This window comes from Megalopta genalis, chromosome 3 (genome assembly GCF_051020955.1).
Source record: "Megalopta genalis isolate 19385.01 chromosome 3, iyMegGena1_principal, whole genome shotgun sequence".
In the NCBI taxonomy this organism is placed as follows: Eukaryota; Metazoa; Arthropoda; class Insecta; order Hymenoptera; family Halictidae; genus Megalopta; species Megalopta genalis.
The window spans coordinates 3,040,431-3,060,705 of NC_135015.1; the positions used below are offsets into that span (position 1 = coordinate 3,040,431).

The 20,275-nt window shown below is 42.2% G+C and overlaps 1 protein-coding gene across 6 annotated transcripts in view; it reads left to right on the forward strand.

The window, feature by feature from the left end:
* Positions 1 to 1,097: 1,097 nt before the first annotated feature.
* LOC117227032 (uncharacterized) overlaps positions 1,098 to 20,275 on the forward strand; it is a 30,119-nt gene continuing 10,941 nt past the window's right edge. The window contains exons 1-5 of one of the 6 annotated variants that reach the window (XM_033481925.2): positions 1,098 to 1,225; positions 4,019 to 4,124; positions 8,975 to 9,076; positions 13,969 to 14,211; positions 16,602 to 16,805. In XM_033481925.2, the coding sequence (XP_033337816.1) occupies positions 4,038 to 4,124; positions 8,975 to 9,076; positions 13,969 to 14,211; positions 16,602 to 16,805 (636 nt within the window). In that variant the 5' untranslated portion in view covers positions 1,098 to 1,225; positions 4,019 to 4,037. Of the gene's footprint in view, positions 1,226 to 1,254; positions 2,584 to 4,018; positions 4,125 to 8,974; positions 9,077 to 13,968; positions 14,212 to 16,601; positions 16,806 to 20,275 lie in introns of those variants that run through there. The other 5 variants (XM_033481933.2, XM_033481943.2, XM_076519555.1 and 2 more) reach the window with 5 other exon arrangements.

Here is a 20,275-nt window from a genome sequence, read left to right on the forward strand (position 1 = left end):
ATTTATTCTATAGACCTTAAGTAATCATAATTTCTTACCCAACAATTTAGAAAATCTATGATTGAAATGAATAACTGTATTCCCTTAGAAGTTCTATAAGTTGCTGAACATGATAAAAAATTTGTTCAGACAGAATACGTGTACATAAATTCATTGTCTAGTCTCACTAATCTTCTATCGATCTTCTACCAAATATCACTTTTCAACAATTTAGAATACTTACAAATGAACGAAAATTGTACTTTCCTTAGGTTTTCAAAATACATTCAGACGTAACACGTTTTACTATTAGCAAGATTCACTACTCGCTTACGAAATCTATAACTAGTATGTGGATCATTTCACAAAATAAAAATGGTCTAACTTAATTACGATAAACAGAAGTAAAATAAAAACAGTCTAACTCAATTACAACGAACAGAAATAAAATGAAAATGGTCTAACTCAATTGGAACAAACAGAAAATGGAAATGGTCTGACACAATTACAATAAACAGAGGTAAAATGAAAATGGTCTAACTCAAATACAGTAAATAGAAGTAAAATAAAAATGGTCTAACTCGTGTACAACAAACAGAAGTGAAATAGAAATAGTCTGACTCAATTACAACAAAGAGAAGTAAAATTAAAGTGTTACACTTCCTTCAATCATCGCAACAAGTAACTAGTATAATAAAGTAGTCAATATTCGTAATAAATTACAAAGACCTCTTCACATAAATTTTCCAGGGCACGACGGAAAGTTGCTCATAGCGTTTTTCCGATTCCCACCACGTGCTCCCGATTATGTCACTCAAGAACATTCAACGGAATTCTGTCATTCTCATGAAAACGAATTCCGTGAGGAATCTTTAACTCACCTGTCTAGGATCCATCGCGTCCCGAGAATAAGGATCGACGGTAATTGTCGTGATCCTCCTAGACGCTTCCGCTCCGTTCATCTTCACGGCCGGAACGAGGATCTATGTATCGTCGACGATCCCTCTCTCGAGGATCGAGTAAGAGAAAGAGAAAGAGGAGACGAGAGGACGGAGGGCTTAAGTGTAGCGTGGAGGTGGCGCCAGGCCCCTCCTTCTAATAAAAGCCGCTCACTAAGCTCCGTTACACAGACAGTCACAGAAAACCCGACGAGAGCAGGAGCCGCCGAGAGCTCCTTTTAGGTCCTCTTTTTCCGAAGTGGTTTCGAAAAAGTTAATCGAGTGACGGATTTGATAAACGGTGTGTGGTGAGTTCTCGGACCAAGGAAAACAGACCCGCGAGTGTCCCAGTGACACGGGAAGATCGGGACGCACGTGGCTTCCGGTGACCAGTGGGGAAACTGTCGACCACCCTCTAGAAAAATCTCGAAATATTGCAACAGTTGTCCGAAACGATTTTTTCTTCTTTTTAGAACAGTTTTGAATATGAATTCAATCGATCGAACAGGGAAAATCGGTTGAGAGGTTTGGGATCGACATGCTAGTGACGTTTGCGAAATTGTAATACCCTAAATGAATTCTACCTAGATCGAACTGGAAAGTTCTTCTCTAAGAACTTTTAGATCATTGTAATGTGTTAAATCATTTATTTTAGTTGATTGATAGTTTTACTGGCTATAGAAATCATTCAATGAGTTGACGATCACCGATGACCATCGGGTAGGTTTCAGTTGATATGGATTTCTATCTATTTCAACGATTATAGTAAACACGTTACATGTCAAGTTCAATATTCTATCATCGTTTTCTCAAAATGGCGTGGATGATAGTCTGTCAAAATATATTTGTCTATGAATGTGTTGAAAACAGCACACCTTTTCAATATTATATCATTCAAAACAAGTAATTAACTGTTTACGAGTCAGAATTTCTCTTTGACATTTGTCATACACGTGCTATATTGCAACTGTTTTAATATCACGAAACATATTTCTTACTGAAAACTCAATTTCGACATTAATGGTTCTAGTCGTAAAAATGTCTTGCTTCTGTAAGGTTTTTCCTACAAAGAATTTCTTTCTAGTGTAATCATTAATAAATTTCCATTTCTAAAAAGCCCATAAAATTACAATCAACGTTTCAGAAGTGATTTAAAAATATGCTAATCGAAGCAGGCGATCCTAAACTCTCGAAGATCAGCATGCAGAATAATGTTGAGTAAAGTATGCTCTTTTTTTGAAAATGAAGTGAAACGTGTTCAAATGGCCCCCGGTGATGGAATTTTTACTGACCAGTTATCAAGGATCCTGGACACGAGTTTTTCGAAGGTTGGCCCGGCCGTTTCCCACGTGCAAGGTGTTTGCACATACATGCTCCTCGAGTTCCTGTTCGTCGCTAGTGTGGCTCGCGTGAGCCAAGATTCTCAGTGAAAATGATCGGTGTAGTGGTTCTCGGCCAAGAACGACGGGCTCGAGGAGAAAATCGAAACTCGCGTGGCGGTCTCGTGCCCGAGGAAAATCCGTTATTTTTTCCATCGCGCCCATTGACACCTGGACACCCGTCCGAGGACGCACGTGTCCATTTCTTTAGTCGACCATTGTTCGTTGTGTCGTCATCGGTACCGAAACGGAGTCCGATTCTTTTTCTGCTTCCCTCGGGGAGAAAGGTTTGACAGCTGCGACGGTCCTCTCCTTTCTCCGTTGGATATGAAAAGTGTAGCTAATTTTCTGCCGCTGTCGCTGCATGACCTCGAAAGTAACTTGTGATAGTTTTCGGTCGGTTGCCGCTGTTAGTATCTCTCTGGAAAGCTTGAGAAAATCCTCTCGCCACACGAGGGAGTCAAATCTAGTTAAATTGTATCTTGTTTTTTTCCGTCCTCTATGTATTTTATCCGACGGATGTGCGTTATTTGAAGTCCGATTTCCGCAGCCGGTGACGAGCAATTAATTGAAATTGCTAATGGCCGACCTCCAGCAGACGATCTTGCACCATCAACGGTTTGGGAACGCGCGTGGTGAATCTATATTGGCTATAGCTGTGTCGCCACCATTGTATTCCAGCTACTGCAATTATAGACCCGTTTCGGCGGTCGGTCGTTCTGTAATGCTACTTAAATTTCTAGATTGCTCTGTGCAGTGCGTCAGGAAAACTAATATGATGTTCACAGACGTTCGGGGGCTCATTGAATATTTAGCAGCTGAGAGAAAATCGCAATCGCTTCCTCAATTCACGAATTTTAGAAAAATCCTATCCTCTAGAATAAGCTTTGCCAGCCACATGGAATAATTAGAATATGATAATAAATTATCAGATATAATAACATTCTTGGTTGAACGTACGTTCAGCTAATTTCAACAAAATCTAACTTCCGGAACATAGATAAAACCGATTCAGAAGACATCCAATCTATTTTTCTCGAGGAATCAGTTAAATAAATTCTTAGCTAGATTAAATAAATCTAGAAATGATCCTTTTTGTTTGCAAGACAGCGAAATTCTTATTTCAAAAAAGTCTTCTGAAAAAATTTCTAGGCTAAACAATTTCTCTTTACTTTCAAGAAATTCGCTTTACTTAAAAATTCTTTGACCAAAGATCTCTGAGCTGGTCAGAGTTTAACTAAATCCTTTTAAAGAATTTCAAACAGGAAATCTCCAAGGAGAGTACAGATTAAACAAATCTAAAACCCGGCTTTTGAAAGATTGCTTTTGTAAGCAGAATTTTCGAATATTTCAAAGCGTAATCTTTCTCAAGTTTCGCATACGTAATAGATAATGTCAGGTCGATAGTAAAAAAGCGACAGTACATCGTTTGCGGAGAATCTTCGGCGTACAAGATGCCAGCGGCATTCTTGACTTTCATTCGGTCGAAAGTGATAGTTTCGAACGTATCCATGCTCGAGAAAGGAGAGCCATTGCTCGATCCCCTCCTGAAGATCGCCGCAGCTCCCTCGCACTCTTGTCTTTGTCTCCGGGATCCTTCTGACCGGTTTCCGGTCCATCCTGAAGCATAGTAACTCACAGGAACCGTACCTTTCTCTTCCTCGACCCTTTTCAAATTTCCTCACCGACGAACAGACACTGACTCTATTGTCTCTCTTGCAGATACGCTCTTCGAGGCAACATGAAGTCGACGTTCATCATCCTGGCAGCGCTCTGCGTGGCTCTGGTCAGCTCGCATCCGCTTGAACAAGATCGCCTTCGGTCCGAGGTAAGAGGACAGGAAAACATGTTGTCTTCGACTCCTGCCTGCTTCTATTCTTTAGAGTTTTTGAAATTAACGAAAATTGCACGCACAGTTCGGAACTGGGACATGTGCGAACCGACCAACAATTAAACGCGTGCGTGTTTGTTCTGGAGTTAGGCTTTTGTCGTTGGCAGAAGTGTATTGTGGCGATATTAGGTCCCCTCTGACCGCAGCACGCGTCGTTTATTACTCGACGGTCTTCAAGTTTTATACTCGTTTTGACCTAGAAACAGTGTTGTTTCTCGGCTGAGGGAGTTTGATCTTACATAGTTACGTTTTCCTGAGAGTTCATGTTTTTCTTATGATACAAGAGGTGTCAGATTGATCAGCATAGCTCACGTAGGAAATTAATATCTATATCGATTCATTCATTCGCTTGCATACTATGTAATTATCAACTGAAATCCTAGCAGTACTGCGATAATTCGTACAAGAACAAACAAGCTAATTTGAATTGCTTGGTACGTCCATTGATAAAGACTGCTTTAGAAAGTGAAAAGGAATGTTTGATCTGCGCTCGATGGTACTATAATCTTCGTTGGATTTCCTGGAAATCGTATGAGTTATTCAAGTACAAACTTCTCCGTTCGCATCGTCATATTAAAAATATCAAAAATACCCAGAAGAGATCAAATGCATGCTATAAATTACTGAGCCATAATCTTAAGTGGGATCTTCCTTCAAACTCAGAATCATAATTTTATTACAATACAAAACTATTCAGAGAATGTAAACCACAATCTTAAGCTAAATCTTCTTCAAACTTCGCAGAAGAGTCTCGTACAACTAAAATCGGTTCGTCTTGAAAAAGAGAAACATTAGTGCTAGCAATTAATTCCGAATAACAAATTAAAACCAATCTAGTAACATATCTCGAGGAAGATCGCTCTACGCGGCGTGCTAATAAATCACAATTTATAAATGAGGTTATTTATAAGCTTCACTTATTCATTTATCTATAACCGCAAATAATTTCTTCAATTTCTACGACCCATCCTTTCAATTCTCTATATTCAACTCTTGCGAGACTAAAACGCATGCATACAATATCCTTTATGAATCTCTTGTTCAACAAGGTTGATTCACTCGGAAGCAGAATATTGCATAACGATCCCGTTACGATCGCTTTCTCTGTGTCACTGGGCCGTCATTATCGAAAAATCTGATATCACCGTTCAGGGGAACCCCGAAATCGGAGAAAGTGCGGTTGGGCGATCACGAAATTCGCCGCCGAGGGACCACCCGTTAATTGCCAATGGAAGGAAGGAGAATCGGTTGCGGCAGTCCTCTTCTGTATTTCGACGGCTAAAACAGTCGTAGATCGTTTGACCAAGGCGATCGGATCGATTCGATGACTGGAGATGATATTTCCCTTCCGATCGATCTCGGGAAACCATCGCGGCCGAAGGAAGCTCGCAATTATTCTCACCAACATGGCTGCTTAATGTACGTTTTATGACGCTAACCGTGTTTCCTGCTTAATGACAAGCGTTTGCTCTCAGCGTGGCTTATCCAGTCGTCTTTCGAATTCGGCGAATCATTGAGTCATAGACGACCTTCCTGCGAGATCATCACTGGAAGTGCTTATAGAATACACATTATGTATTGTGTCTGCACTTAGGTGGCTTAAAGGAAAATTGCTCCTTCGCAAACGTCATTATACGGTAAAATACATGTATGATAAAGATATCGTTATTATGCAGTTCCTATGTCTTGCGCTAAATTCAGGCACTTTTTAATATGAACACATATCTCCAATCTAATTACAGAAGCGTTAGATTAAAATTGTTAGTTACGATAAATTAGAGTGTATCTATTCAAACAGGTATGTGAAACTCTCTTGATATTCCGCAAGATAACTGTGTATAATTTTTCAATAGACTCTGACAATGGTCGACTTATTGAAAATTTATTTATTCATAGGAATTTTCTGTTTAATGATATTCAATGCCTATATCGTAGTTACTTTTGTATAATTAACGACTTGTAAGACATGAAGACGTCGTTTCATATGTTTTGTTTTTCAATTTTCAAAAGTAAGCTATTGTAGGAAATAGATAAGACATATTTGCGTATCTTGCTAAATGTTCACACTGAACATTTGTACCTTTAAAAATGCATAAAACTCTGAGTAGTGTACAGAAAAAGACGTCTTCGTTATTAATTGCCTTCGAAGAAGGCATTTTTCTTGACGAATAAATCTATTTTCAATTGTTCTATGGGGAATCTTTGACTACATAACTTTCTTAATATCGAAGGCAGTTACGGGGAAAAAACTGTTTCAACAGAAGAAAGAGGAATGTCGTTCCAGAATCACAGTTTGGAAACTTTCTCGCGGTCGTAAATGATTCATGACGCCTGCTCACCCCGTGGCCCACGATTGCATCCATTGTCTCGCCGATTAGTCGGCTAACGAGCACTACCAATCGCGTGCGACCGGCTAATCGACCGACGAATTAACGTATAACGTTGCGTAAAGCGGAAGGTCATCCGCGGAACCGTAAGCGCGTCACGCACGAAAGTTTCGCGGTTACAGAGAACGGAAAGGTTTATTTTTCTCTTTTTCTTTCTTGTCATAGTGGGAAAAGGTTAGGCAAGAGTGGCCTGGCCAGGTAGAGCTCGTCGTTTCGCGACCGATGAAATACACGGTCCAACGAAAAGACGGTACGGTCGAGCCGGCTGGCTCTCTTCTTCGGCCCCGACACTTTCACTGGCCGCGAACACTCGCTTCAGCTACACCGGACACTTTCTTCGCTCGATCGATGCCCAATGGAAAGCGCGTGCGTGAGCGTGCACGCGTGTTCCAACCTCTCTCTGATCTGTGATTCTTGGGGCACGCCGTGGACGCCAGTGGTTCCCAAGCTTCCTATCCTCGAACTCTTTTCATCACCATTTTTCTTCATTGCTGAAGTCATATATCCTATCCTCTACTTTAAAAGCAGTTCTGTGCGATTTCGGGGTCAACTAAATCAGCAGTGGATGAGAAAGCTTGACTCATGTCAGAAATTAGTACAATCTTTCTCACTTCCTCGATCGAAACGGAATATTCTTTGTTTTAAGAGTAATTATATCTCTCTGCTATTGACTTGCTCTTCTTAGGCTCCTGACGAAAGGATAATCATAATTTTATCCCGATTACTGAAGCAACATACACTATTTTACGACGAAGCATCCTCTTCTATACTTCATTTTTGAAGCAGTTGTCTTTTTGTGTGATTTTAGGGAAATGCTAAATCTGGAATTCATCCAAAAGTTTCCTCTTTTCGAGAACACTTAATCAACAGTCTTTTTCTTATACTTCCAAGTTGGAAATGATTAAAGTTTCTCTTACTTGCTGGATCAAGGAGCAATATTCTTTATTTCAGGAGTAATTAGTTCTGTCTATTTTCGTTGGAACACTGTAGACGGCAGAAGCTTCCTCTTCTTACGCTCCCATACCGAACGTAATTATAATTCTATCTATTGGCCGGATCGACAAGCAACGGTTTAATTTGTCCACAAAATTTTCACATAATAATAATAATAATAATAAATAATAGTAATAATAATAGAATAATAATAAAAATGAAAATAAAAACAGTATGATTACAATACAGAAAACAAATTAAATTTCCTAGCTTCTGATAACATTGATTTTTTAATTTATTTTGCATTATTCCTTTCATATTTTCCAAGTTAGCAAATATAACAAACGCGCAAATATTTGGGATCATGTGGCGATCATCAAAAATTAGTTTCGCTTGCGCCCGCTGTGTCATAGTCATCGGAGAGTTCAACGCATGGGTACAGTGACACAGTATCCTAGGAGACTTCAATGCATGGTAAAGCGCGTCTTCACCCTCTGATCTCGATCGAATTCACTCTGTTCATTAATTACCGCCATAAATCATTCTGCCTGATCAACGATACATAGAGAAAGGTTTTCGCAAGTTAGTTGGCTCTCGAAAGCGCTTAGAAACGTTTCCGGTACCATCCGTAACAGACTGATTACCGTAGAATCGATTATTCGAAAGTCCCGATATACGATGGGATAATTTCACCGGCGATGAAAACACAACGAATCGAAAAGAGACTGCTAGCATAACTGTAACACACATGCCTGAAGGTATCGTAACAGCTGGTCGAACGTGATTTCAGGGAAAGTGAACCATGCTAACCGGGTTGAGCAAGACGCTAGAAGGTCCAAGACCGTCCCTGTTACAATTAATTCGCCGAAGGTTTTACGCGTTTTTCGTTCGGTTTTTAATTGCAGCGCGGGCTTAATCGACTCTCGCGTCGTCCGGGCAAATAACGTAACAATCCATAGTCTGTTATAGTAAACTGTAGCGGCACTAATGCGGCGCTCGTCTAATAATACGCAATCCTGACGTTTAACTCGGTAGCTCCGTTCGAGTTATTGTTGTGTGCGCAACGGTGGAGTTTCGCCGTTTCGCAGGACGGATTTCCCGTCGCCGTAAGCTTTCGTCTTCGAGCACGTGTTCTCCTGATAGTTACGCATAATTCGAAAATTGCCGCCCGTAAATCGGCGAACGGAGTCGCGGGAATTATGCAACACCGTTCAGTTAACACGTCTCGCGTACACTTTCAACGAGGTTTCCGGCTAACGAGGCTCGAACACTTCCTCGTTGCTGATTAGACGAAACTCGAATTCCTCTCGAGTCGATCACTATGAAATTTACATAGCTCGGGGAGGTACAGAATTCTATTAACTCGAGAAGGTACAGGATTCTATATTAACTCGAGAAGTCAAGATTTCGGAGAAACGGTTCGAAGTGGAAAAGCAGATTGCAGGGACAAAGGGAAACTGTTTTCAGGCACTCGATCGGCTGATGATCGTCGAAGCCGACAACGAGGCCGCACTAAGGAGCAAAAGGACGATCGGTATCCTGCGGGAACTCTTCCCCGAAATCTCTCAGGTGAGCCACTGCTGAACCATCACGCAGTGAAATCCTGCTGACGACCAGGATCATTAGAGCCCCGCTACCTTGTGGATCCCATAGATAAACACGGTGGTTGAACAGCTTAAACAGTGGTTTATGCGATTGTCAGTTGTACGCGTCTACGATACTCCATGCATTTTAAATGTTTGGGAAAAAGAAACGAGGAATTTTGCACAGTTTTAAAATACGTGTAGTTAATACTGCGAAGTACGGCTGTTCCTTACAATTTATTATCTACTACGAATTCGAGATAACGTCGGTGTCCTTGAATAAAAATGTAAATCGTAGAGAACTATTTTGACACAGTAGCCTTGCAGAAAATATTTTTCATATCTTCGCAATCGTGGGTAAAATAAAATTGACAATAACTTTAAGTCACTTTGAAATATAACAATGATTTAAAAGTACTTTACTTCGTACTTGCTTATATCTTTCCTATTTTGTCTGATGAATTACTCTCAATATTCTAGAAATATCCTGAAAATGTCCAGAATCTACTTCTCTGTCTCAAATATGTAAGAACCGCGAGTTGTAGACTTTTCCAATTGACAGCACGCATTTGCTGACACCGAAGATTGACAATTCCGTCTGGGATCCTCGATCCTTCGAAAATCCCGCATTGTCGGTCGATCCAATTACCCGCAAGAGGACTGTGGGCGTCCTCGAGATTGTATCGCGGAGGGAAACACGTAGAAAAAATGGTAGATTAATTAACGCTGGCATTTGCAGACAATCGAAACAAGTTCGTTGTTCCTTGGAAATTCGTGGTTTAAGCGGAAACGGTATATAGAGATTCCACCTGATACGGCTTCCAGCTAGAGATTCAATCGATTAATAAGTATGAATGAGCCTCCGAGTTAGCGTGCACAAAATACAGAAATGTAGCGATGGCCGAGGAGAAATTGTTCACACCGAATTGGCATTCTTCCCAAGAAAGCTGCGCGTTCGATACGAAATGCATTCGGGATTTACTTCGTTGCGTACCTGGCTTGGGCAAACGATAATAATAATAATTCGACGGTATATCGTACGCACAAGTAATCTGTACACTGACGTCCGTTCGGACGCTCATGGCTTCTCTGGAAAATCTGAAACGTATGGTTAGCTTTAATATCGCGTTGACTACAAAGTAGTATCAGGATTTCCGGCGGGAAATTGATGCAAATGGTTCTAATCGCTAGATTCCGTGATCTTAGTAATGCGACGACCACTTGTACACTGCAACATTTTTTTTAATAGATTGAAGGACTCGGAAGATAAAAATTTCCTGCAGAAATTCCTGCAGAATTCCAAATTGCAGGAGTTTTTATAGTGTCACATACAATTTTTATCATAAATGCATACAATTCGCAGTCTAATCCGGCTATAGCAAAATTGAACAATCTGGTTAATCCGACATCAACCAGCAATTCATTAATGATCACTGTACTCAAAAGAAAAACAGTAAAATTTGTGGGGCCAGATCAATATTAACAGGTAACAAAAAAACGTCGCGCCTCAGTTAAAGAATGAACCTCGAACTAGAGAATAATACAGGGCAACACTCATTTTGGAGACAGAAATTTTAGACCTGTTTTTAAGTATATTTGGCACGATGAATCTGAAATTGCTATTCATTATTATGAATCAGCTTCAATTAACGAGATTAGTAGATTGACTGCATTATTTTACATGGAGAACATGTCGTTTAAATGATTTTCACGAATAAGTTTTGCTTGACGCAAATATTCAGTGCATAATTTGCGCGCATTATGAGGCACACGCCATAACTTATCTTGATTTTGAATTTGGTTATTAAAGGGACGAAAATTCTCATTCTTAAATCTTCTTTCATAGTTTATTAATTACAAATGTAGCAAACTGTATCGAGAATACTTACAACAGTGTTTAAATTTATCAGAAGTCACACAAATTTGAACGAATCAAGACGGTAAATATTTTGTGTGTGTACTATACATATATTCGAATAATAGAAGAGCTAGAAAATAAAGATAGCGCAAAAACTATAGTTGATACGTGATACAAATAAATGCTAAAGATTGCTTACTTTACATCTTACAATTCATTCATGTAATGTTAATAATAATAAAGAGGTTATATCGAGCCCCAAAGACAGACGTCGGTGCACAGTTGCTGTGCAGGATTGAGGATACAATCTCGACCAAAACAACCCGAAAGAACAGTCATCCAACACACGATCCTCGCATCGATCGTTCGTCGTTCATTCCTCGGGTGCCCCAGCACTATCTGAGTCACTCAGATTCCATCGAACAACCTTCTGCCACGAAGGCTGACAACGAAATCACTTGCGTCGTTCTCTAAAAAAACACACTCATTGTCAGTCCCACGAAAATCCACTTGAGTGTCAGAAGCACCGACGATTCGTTGAACGAAACGGAGAACATGATGAACCGATAGAGAACCGACAGTCCTTCACACATCCTCAGCCTTGTGAAGAGACGAACCGAACTGAGTCGGCGCTGCAAGTTCCTAGCCAGCTAAAGGCTGTTGTTTTCTAGATGATCGAAAACAAGGTGAACGCGATAGTCGCCGAGGTGATTCGCGTGGTCGGGCCGACCTTGCTGCAGAATTTCCTCGGGAATAGCCAGTCGTCTGCTGGCGGTGGGACCGGGTCGGGCGTCGGAACGACGGTAACCGTTTCGTCGCCCTTCGGAGACGACGATGACGAGGACTCCGGGTTCAAGTCGACCAGCTCGAACGGCTCTAAGGTCTCGATCGCGTTGCCGACCTTCCCGCCGGACGAGGACGAGGACAACGAGACTTGGAATGACTCGTCGACCACCGAACCGAGCACCGTTACCACGACCGCCGCCAACGCTGATGTCAGCCCGCTGGCGTGACCTTGTCACGGCCAGCTCGGTAAAACGTTGGAGGTCAATGAACCCGATCGGGAGTTACGGACTGACGAGGATAGTCACCGCGCAATCGGGACTGCTGCGGCAGCTAGACTCTCCTGTGTTACCAACCACTTCTTCTTCTTCTTCTATTGTCTGCTAACTCAACTGCCTTTTCTCTGTTTGTTATGTTTTATCTCTCGTGCATCCGCGTTGTCTTTCTTTGTCTTCTTTCGCTGTGTGTACACGCTCATTGTCGTTACGACAGGAAACTTTTGTCGAGCTGACAGTTTCTTTCGTCGATCATCGAACTCCAAAGCACTTCTTGCTTTCGATTCATTTCAAGCTTCAGTGAAGACGATCTTTCACTGAGACCGCGGTCGGTCTCAGAACGATGGAGGACGTCGATGACCTTTGCTGCGAACCAGACGTCGACGATCCTCGTCTTCCAGCTTTCTCATTGATCATTGATTCTCTGTCCCTCATTCTTTGACACATCTTGTTGGCTTCTTCTTTTGTGCGTTCGGCGATCCATTAGTCATCTTTTATCGTTACGATCGATGGACGAACATTCGGAACATCGTTGAGTCGAAACTATTCGCACGGGGCTCGACAGGAGGTGGATACTTTTGAATTTGTGCTGATCGATGAGCGGAACTTGCCATCGATTCGAGTTTAGTGATTACTGAATACAATGCACCTATATATAAATTTGCTTTGGCAATCCTGAAGATACCCTGACGACTCGTTGCCGTGAGATTCCCAACGAACTTGAATTTCAGACCTGGATTCCTGACAAATTAAGCTAAACAAAAGAGAGAATAGCAAGAGTACCTGTGTTCGATACTTTGAACCGATGCTAAAGCGATCTTGCAAGGATTTCATTGCATAGACATTTATTTTAGAGAAATCAATGAAATAGTATCGAGATCGTTTTTATGTACGGATTTCGCATTCAACAAAGAACCATACATTTAAATTTTCTCGTTGTTGTTTCACGATCGATATGAAGCATCGAATGCATATACAACTCGTGCTATGCTATATTTACGCGCATTTGCTGCAATATTAGCACGATTTACACCAACGTCAAATGCGTGTAAATCGAGCACAGCGTAACACTGTTTAGCAGGGTTTGTCAGCGAATCCGGAATTGGGAATCGTGCGCTAATCCATTAAATTCAGTAGAGCTTTAATTTGTCAACTAATATAATCGCCGATGCGTTTCCCGATCATGAGACATCGCGAGAACACGCGTCGCCATGCACCATCTAATCCGCGTGTTCCGCTCGATCGCCATCAAATCGTAGAAACGCTCGAACACGTTTTGCGAGCGTTATCCCGACAAATTGCGAGTGGAAACCGCTTGCTATGAATGCGGAGCAAATTGTGAATTGATTACTCCCCGAGGTGCTTGCACGAAGACGTCGTAAATCGTGGTACAAATTTAGGGAGAAACTCCAACGTTCACAGTTAAAACAGATACCAATAGGAAAGTAACGAAGTCAGCAGACTTCGTTTTCTACAAAAGTGCCTTCCAAAGCCGATCGAGCACGTGTACCTTTGATAATATGATCCAATAAAGTTGAATTTCACTTACTGCCATAAATATTTCTGTGCGTAAACAGACGTTATTTTAGTCTTTCTTGATAGCCTGCAGAAATTATAGAAGATGACATTTGCTAAGAGACGATGAAAGCTATTTACTTTCAGTATTCATACACCTTGACCTTTCGATCTTAATCACACTAAATGAATTTCTCTGATTTCATGAAATGTTTAAGATGACCGATTCTAAAGCGTAAAGTTGCTTGACAGTCAAAATGTTAAAACGAGAAAGAGTAGATTTCGAAATTGCAGACAATTTCGTTCTTACTTGGGACCAGGAAGTTCTTGATTTGTACCATGATCTTCTTGTGACGTTCTTCGAAGTGGAACAGTTTTGCTGGCGATCGATCGGTAGTGATTTGGCAGCAAGTTCGAGGAGATCGATCGTGGAACTTCTGTTCGCAGGACGTAAACCCGGAGGCGGAGGACAGGGCGAACGAGGTGGCAGCAGAGTCGCAGAACAATGAGGTCAAAGTGCAATTCGCGGACGAACAGCCTAGCGACACGGCGCCGTTGACACCGTTGGACGAGGTGGAAACTGAAGACGACGAGAACAGGAACAAGAGATTCCTGAACTTCGGGTTCGGCGGGTCCGGCAGTTCCGGCAGCGGAGCCGGCTCCGGCAACTTCCTCTTCGACATAATCAGGGTGAGTTTTCCGTGACCGTGGAAAACCCTCGATTCTCGAATGTTGACGAAGATTGAGTGAAAAGTGGAGAAATTTTCTCTAAAATTTATAGACGAACAAGAAAAATTACATAAATAGGAATCAAACAAGCTGTGTTACCACTTCCGTAATTTCATACTTGAAGCAGAAGTAATTCATGCAGCAGGAAATGTTGCAATCAAGCAGAGTGTATTCCTAGTTTCACAATTTCACATTTTATATCTGAATCTTATAAAAGTATTTGGAATCTTCGTGCTTAAACCTAGGTCCATTTTACTCGGTTCTCCAGCTTCTGCTCATAAACTGACTTACAGTTTGCCATTTTCTGAGTTGATTGACGCAGTGAAATGCTTAGTCTGAGATTGTTCAGAAAAATTTTTTAAAAACTCATGAGTGGACCCGAGTTTTTAACACATATACGACAAAATTGTCGCCGGTCCAGTGCACAGTTCAACTCACGTTCGTCCCCTCGGCCTGAGAAAAAAGAAAATGAAACGAACGATAGTGAAACTGCAACAAAGATCGGTGCCGCGCGACTAAACCGGTAGATTGTTTAATATTCAAGTAAAAGGCTGGCACGGCGGCGACAAGGGCGCTTATTCTAGACACCGGTGAAAGTCTTGGACCGAATTTCCGAGCTGTGTCGATTGTTGTTTCAAGGTTCTTGACCTAACCACGACCCGACCTCGCAGACAATTATCGACCGCCGACGCGACTATATTAATTTCCTTATTAAGCAACAGGACAGGTCTACGGAATAATGCTACACCACCGAAGGCTTCGAATCTTCCACTGGTTGCTAGTAAGATTGCTTTTGCAATAAACATTTAATTTTCTAGTCTGAAAACTTCTGGGCTTGTGGAGTCGTCGAGTTGTCCGAGGATTTGTTCCACTTTCGACGACAGGCGACACTCTTAATTGCCATCGGATTAACGATGGTAACAACGGGAGAGTCACCCTAGAAAGTAATCGGGACAACGCGGAACGCGTTTGGAGTCCAGTTTCCACAATAATAACGCGAAGATTATTAAGAGATTTCTCTTGTTTTATTCAGTGAACGGGTTGACCGGATAAAGTGCACGGCATTCATTGTCCAGGAACGTTCACTGCAGCTGCACGCCCAGCCAAAGCAGTTGACTAGTCGATTCGACCCGAAACTGGTCCACGGATGCCTTCCTTTTATGGGGCCAGAAATCTACCGTGCGTTTTCTTAACGTCACTGGTCTCGATGATTCGATCTCCACTTTAAATCTTCCATACACTCGATTTCATTCAATGAATCTCTATAGAATTCCGGAAACACGTTTCTAAATTACTTCTGTCAACTTTTTCATGCAATTATCTGAATACGTAAGTCATCCCGAATTCATTCTCTAATTTCTTGGATATGCAACGATGCTCCAGTCGACGATGAATTGAAACGAGCGTAATATTAATTATCTTGGTCCAGGAACATCGTACAAAAATGAAACAAACTTTCAATTCCGTATACGTCTTTCTATATCCATCCTTACATGAATGATGTGATGTGGTAAGTGCAAATCTATCTTTCATTATTGACCAAGTTGTTGGCAGTTGTTTAGAATGGTTTTCCATAAAGAGGATGAACTTTCAGTCGAAATTATAGCTGTGACTTTTCAGTCAAAATTACAGCTATCGCTTTTCACAGAAGAAAGACCGTGCTCCCTTCTTGAAGAGAATTCGTAGCTAATATTAATTTCCTCGATCCTTTAAAGTTTATAATCTAAACAAAGTATAGCAAGGATATACTGGTATCATTTTATAATAGTTTTGAACGAAACAAAACTGTATCTATAGTAGTAATTTTCTTTCCAAACTTGATCGAATTTTAATCAAATCCTGGGTCCTCCATTTCCATTTAAGAAGGACAGCGATGCAACAAATCCACAAAGAGGATATTCATTCCCCTCTCGCTCTCGATCCTCTGAGCAAAACATAGCATGAAGAAACATCTGTTCACAATTGCGATTAAGGATAACTATATACGGGAAAGCTATTGCTTCCAAAACATTGAATATCCGCAAACCCTGAGTCCTCCACTTTTCACTCAAGAAAGACATCGATGCAAAAGATCCTTGAAAGAGGACGTACAAGCGCATTTCTCTAAACGGAAGGTAGTACGAAGGAGTAGGATGCGAAAGGGGACCAACGAAAGCGACATGGTAGTGTCCATCCACTAAAGACTTTCAGCCGCTTTTCAGGAGACCGTTTTCAGACTGGACGGGGGCGAGCAGCGACCTCTAACCCGAACCGAACAAAAGTCAATGAAAAAGCAAAACACACACTCAGTCAGGCCTACTACCCGAGGAGCGGATCAGTAAACGAAAGTTCTCGTCTCTGTTCTCGTTTAGCAAGCGGCCGACGGGGCGGCAAGAGCGGCGGGCACGGTGTACCGCGTGGTGGCAGGTACGCAGAGCCTAGGGCTCGGCTTAAGCGCCTCCCGGGACTTGGGCCCGGCTCCCCAAGATGCCGCCCCTGCTGCCGCTCCAGCTGGTTCCTCGGCCACCACGGGATCCTCGAGCAACAACGCGTCAGCAGCCGGCAACCTACCACCGGTACGCCAATCCTTCCGAGCAGAGCCGAACGGACACTGCCGACTGCACTTATCTCCTGGTGAACGGGACCGGAAGAGGCTCCTCTGATCCTGCGGTCCTCGGCGCAGATTCTCCTCTCCAGCCGATGATCGCTGGGATCGGGCCTCGATCCGAATCTTCGTTTATTCTGGCTTCTTTCACTCTCTCTCTCTCTCTTTCTCTCTTTTACTCTTCTTCTGTCTTTCTCTCATGGTTTCTGCTTCCTTTCACTGACACATGGTCTTCCGGTTGCGAACACTTCTTTCGAAGTCCTTTCCTGCAAGTGTTTGATCAAAATTAAGCATCCGCAGCGTCGCCTGTAATGTTGTCAGGGAAGGGTGGATAATAGTTTGCCTTTGCTTCCAAAGACCACTTGTACGTCTCTGAATAAAAGTATTTTCTTGTCGTGCGTCGAGCACAGCTTTCCATTGTAGCGTCGCGCAAGAGGGGCTGGTCGAAATGTTAAAAGATTATGCAAAATTAGTACATTTTTCTCTTTGAAGTCTGCGACAACTTTTGAAAGTTGATCCTCATTTTTGGCACAGGGTGTTCTCTGTAGCGTCCAACGAGAGACTGATACAAATGCCAGGAGATCGTGTACACTTAGCTAGTGTTTTGCTTTGAGGTCGATTACAGTTTTTCTGGGTAGTATTTGATCGAGATTATCCTTGGTCCTGGGATCGGCACAGTGTTTCCTTTGTAGCGTCGCATGAAGAGGGTCTTAATCGAGGGATTTAATCAAAATTGACGACTGCCTCGGGCTAGATACTGTGACTCCTCCGTAGCGTTGCGCAAACAGAAAGATATAAATGTGATGGTGTTGCGGAAATAAAGCTCCTCCTTTTTACTGAAGGTCTTTATTTAAATTTTTTCTCTTTTTCTCTCGAACTTTGCACAGTGTCCCTTCCTGTCGTCGCGTAAGGTAGTGAACGTTACGGAGTCGTAGAAGCTAATTTGCTCTTGCTATCAGTAATTATGTCAACATAAGTCGGAAAATCCAGTGAATAGTATGCGACGATGAAGGCGTAAGTAAATGCGACGCTACGTAGGAATGATCGCGGTTTGTTGCCTCGAAATGAAGTAATTCGCATTAAACAAACCATGGGCCTCGTTTCGAGTAGCTCGATACACCGGCATACGGAGTATAACAGCTGCACTCGGTTGTGTTTGATTTGCACGTCGTCTTCCTCGCACATGATTGACACCACGCACGTCCTTTCATTTACATTTCCTCCTTCTGTTTGTTTAACTACGACCACGCGAACACGTCTTCCTCTGTTTCTCTGTGTTTCTTGTTGCCTGATACCTTTATTTCTATTTTCTCTTTTTGCATTGTTCTTCATTTTTCTTCTTCATGTTCTCTTCGTTCTCCTTCGCTTTAATTGTGCATGAACTGCGCGCCAGGTTCTCTACGCTTTGGTTGTCTGCGAATGCGAGTTCACTGAAGGAACTCTTGAAAAACTCTTGAAACGAATGAAATGATTTCAGGAGAGCCTGGCGCGCGGTTACTGCGGCGTCTAAGTTCTTGATTCCGTGGTCCTAGTGTGCGCCAGGTTTCGTGATCCAGTGTTTTGTCACTAATCTGCCTTCGTGTGTTCTTGACGAGTCACTGAAAAGTCACTGTTAATGATACGTATTCATATGATACCTATTGTTAGAATAGAGTAATTTGAATAATTGCTGATAGAGTGTCAAGATTAATCACATGTCGAATGATGGCGATAAGTTTCAAGGCAACGTGTTAACACATCAAATATACAGAATTAACACTAAACCTACCGCGGTCAAAGTGATCGCTTTCTTATTTTGCAATTTTGCAAAGTTCCGAGACTCTTTTATGGAAAACGCTTGAATAACTTATATTATTGGAGCAAGTTTTATAATAAAAACTTTACAAATCCTAAATAAATTCGGTCTTCTCACTTTTGTGAAGCAGTACATGCCAGTTAGTACTACTGCTTGGTAGGTTTAGTATTAAAGCAACGTGTCACTGTCTCTATTGACGCTCAAAAATATTTGCACAGCAGTTCAATGTTTCGTAATTTCTGCTTCAGAATCTGTCCTCAGTCGTTGTCGATGTTAATTCTAAGTATACAGAATCTCGTCGATTCACATCCTTTTTGCTGGAAACAGCAAATTGTTTATGAAAAGAACGATCAAATAATTTACCATCATCGTTTCGTTGAAATGAATCGAATGAATTGAAACAATATATTGAAGCTATGTTGACTACTTTATATTCGGCGCATACATTTGTGCTATCAATGCATAAAATCTGCAGCGTATTCATGACTATTTCGAGTTCATGTTTCATTCAGTGTAAGGCCCTGATTGACATTATCGAACGAAAGTATTTCAGGACATCGACGTTTCGCAAAAGCATTCGATGGACGACGGTTTAAAAAATTCAAGTGACAAGAACAGTGTGTTATCTTCCAGTGACTCGTCACGAAGTCATGAAATACCGATCATCAATCCACTAACAGTCCAGCCGGTAAATACTAACCAGACTCCATGGCGCGACAAGTATGCAGCAGCCCCTTAAACCAGTGTCACTGAATCCGACTCACCCTTTTCCAATCGTTCCACCCGGCCAACGGTCCCGATGCGACACCGACAACCACCGGCTAAATGCAACCAACTTTCGGCTGACGAAGCAACTTGGACATCCCGGCCGATTCGACTCGGAAATCTCAGGGCAGCCATTGATCGATTGCCGATTCTCTCGTTGTTGTGATCTCGTACTCGTCCATTGCACCGTATTTCTTAGCGACGTAGCTGTGTAGTTTTGACTCGTTGCTGTTGGAACGCACCGAACGATGCCGTGCCGGCGCACGATTCGGCTCCTAACAATCTTCTAATCGTCACGGAAATTGCAATAATCTCGTTGGTATCCGAGACCTCAATTTTTCTAAGCATTTATTCTGGAGCCGAATCGTCAGCGATCGCGCAGGAAACTTTCGTAGCAAATTGACGTACGTTTGCGGCACCAGCTGTGCCCAAAACCAGTCCATGACGACCCGATTTAGGCGAGGTAGGTATGCTAAAGCGTGCGTCATGCTGCCGTAACTTTCACAGTAATGTATCGTATCTTTGGGTCCTGGTAAATGTATATCTAGTTTTGATGCACCTGTAGGCTGTCCATACTCCGACAGTGACCCTAGAAACTTCTGTACCCGAGTATGAACGATCGATACCAATTCCCACTGCTATGAAGTCTTCTGATATCAGTGGCAATTGTTCGAGCAAGTATGGGCAGCCTAGAATTACCACGAAACAATGTCACGAGCCGAAGGAGCGCACGTAAGGATCGTAGCAGCAAGATCGATGGATCGTAGCCGCAAGTAGGATTCAGGATGCAATAGCACCGTAGTGTCGGGAGCGCTGGAGCCTGGACGTGGAGCTGCTACACACTCTGCAACACTGTTCTCTGTTCCCCGTTTTCAAAACGA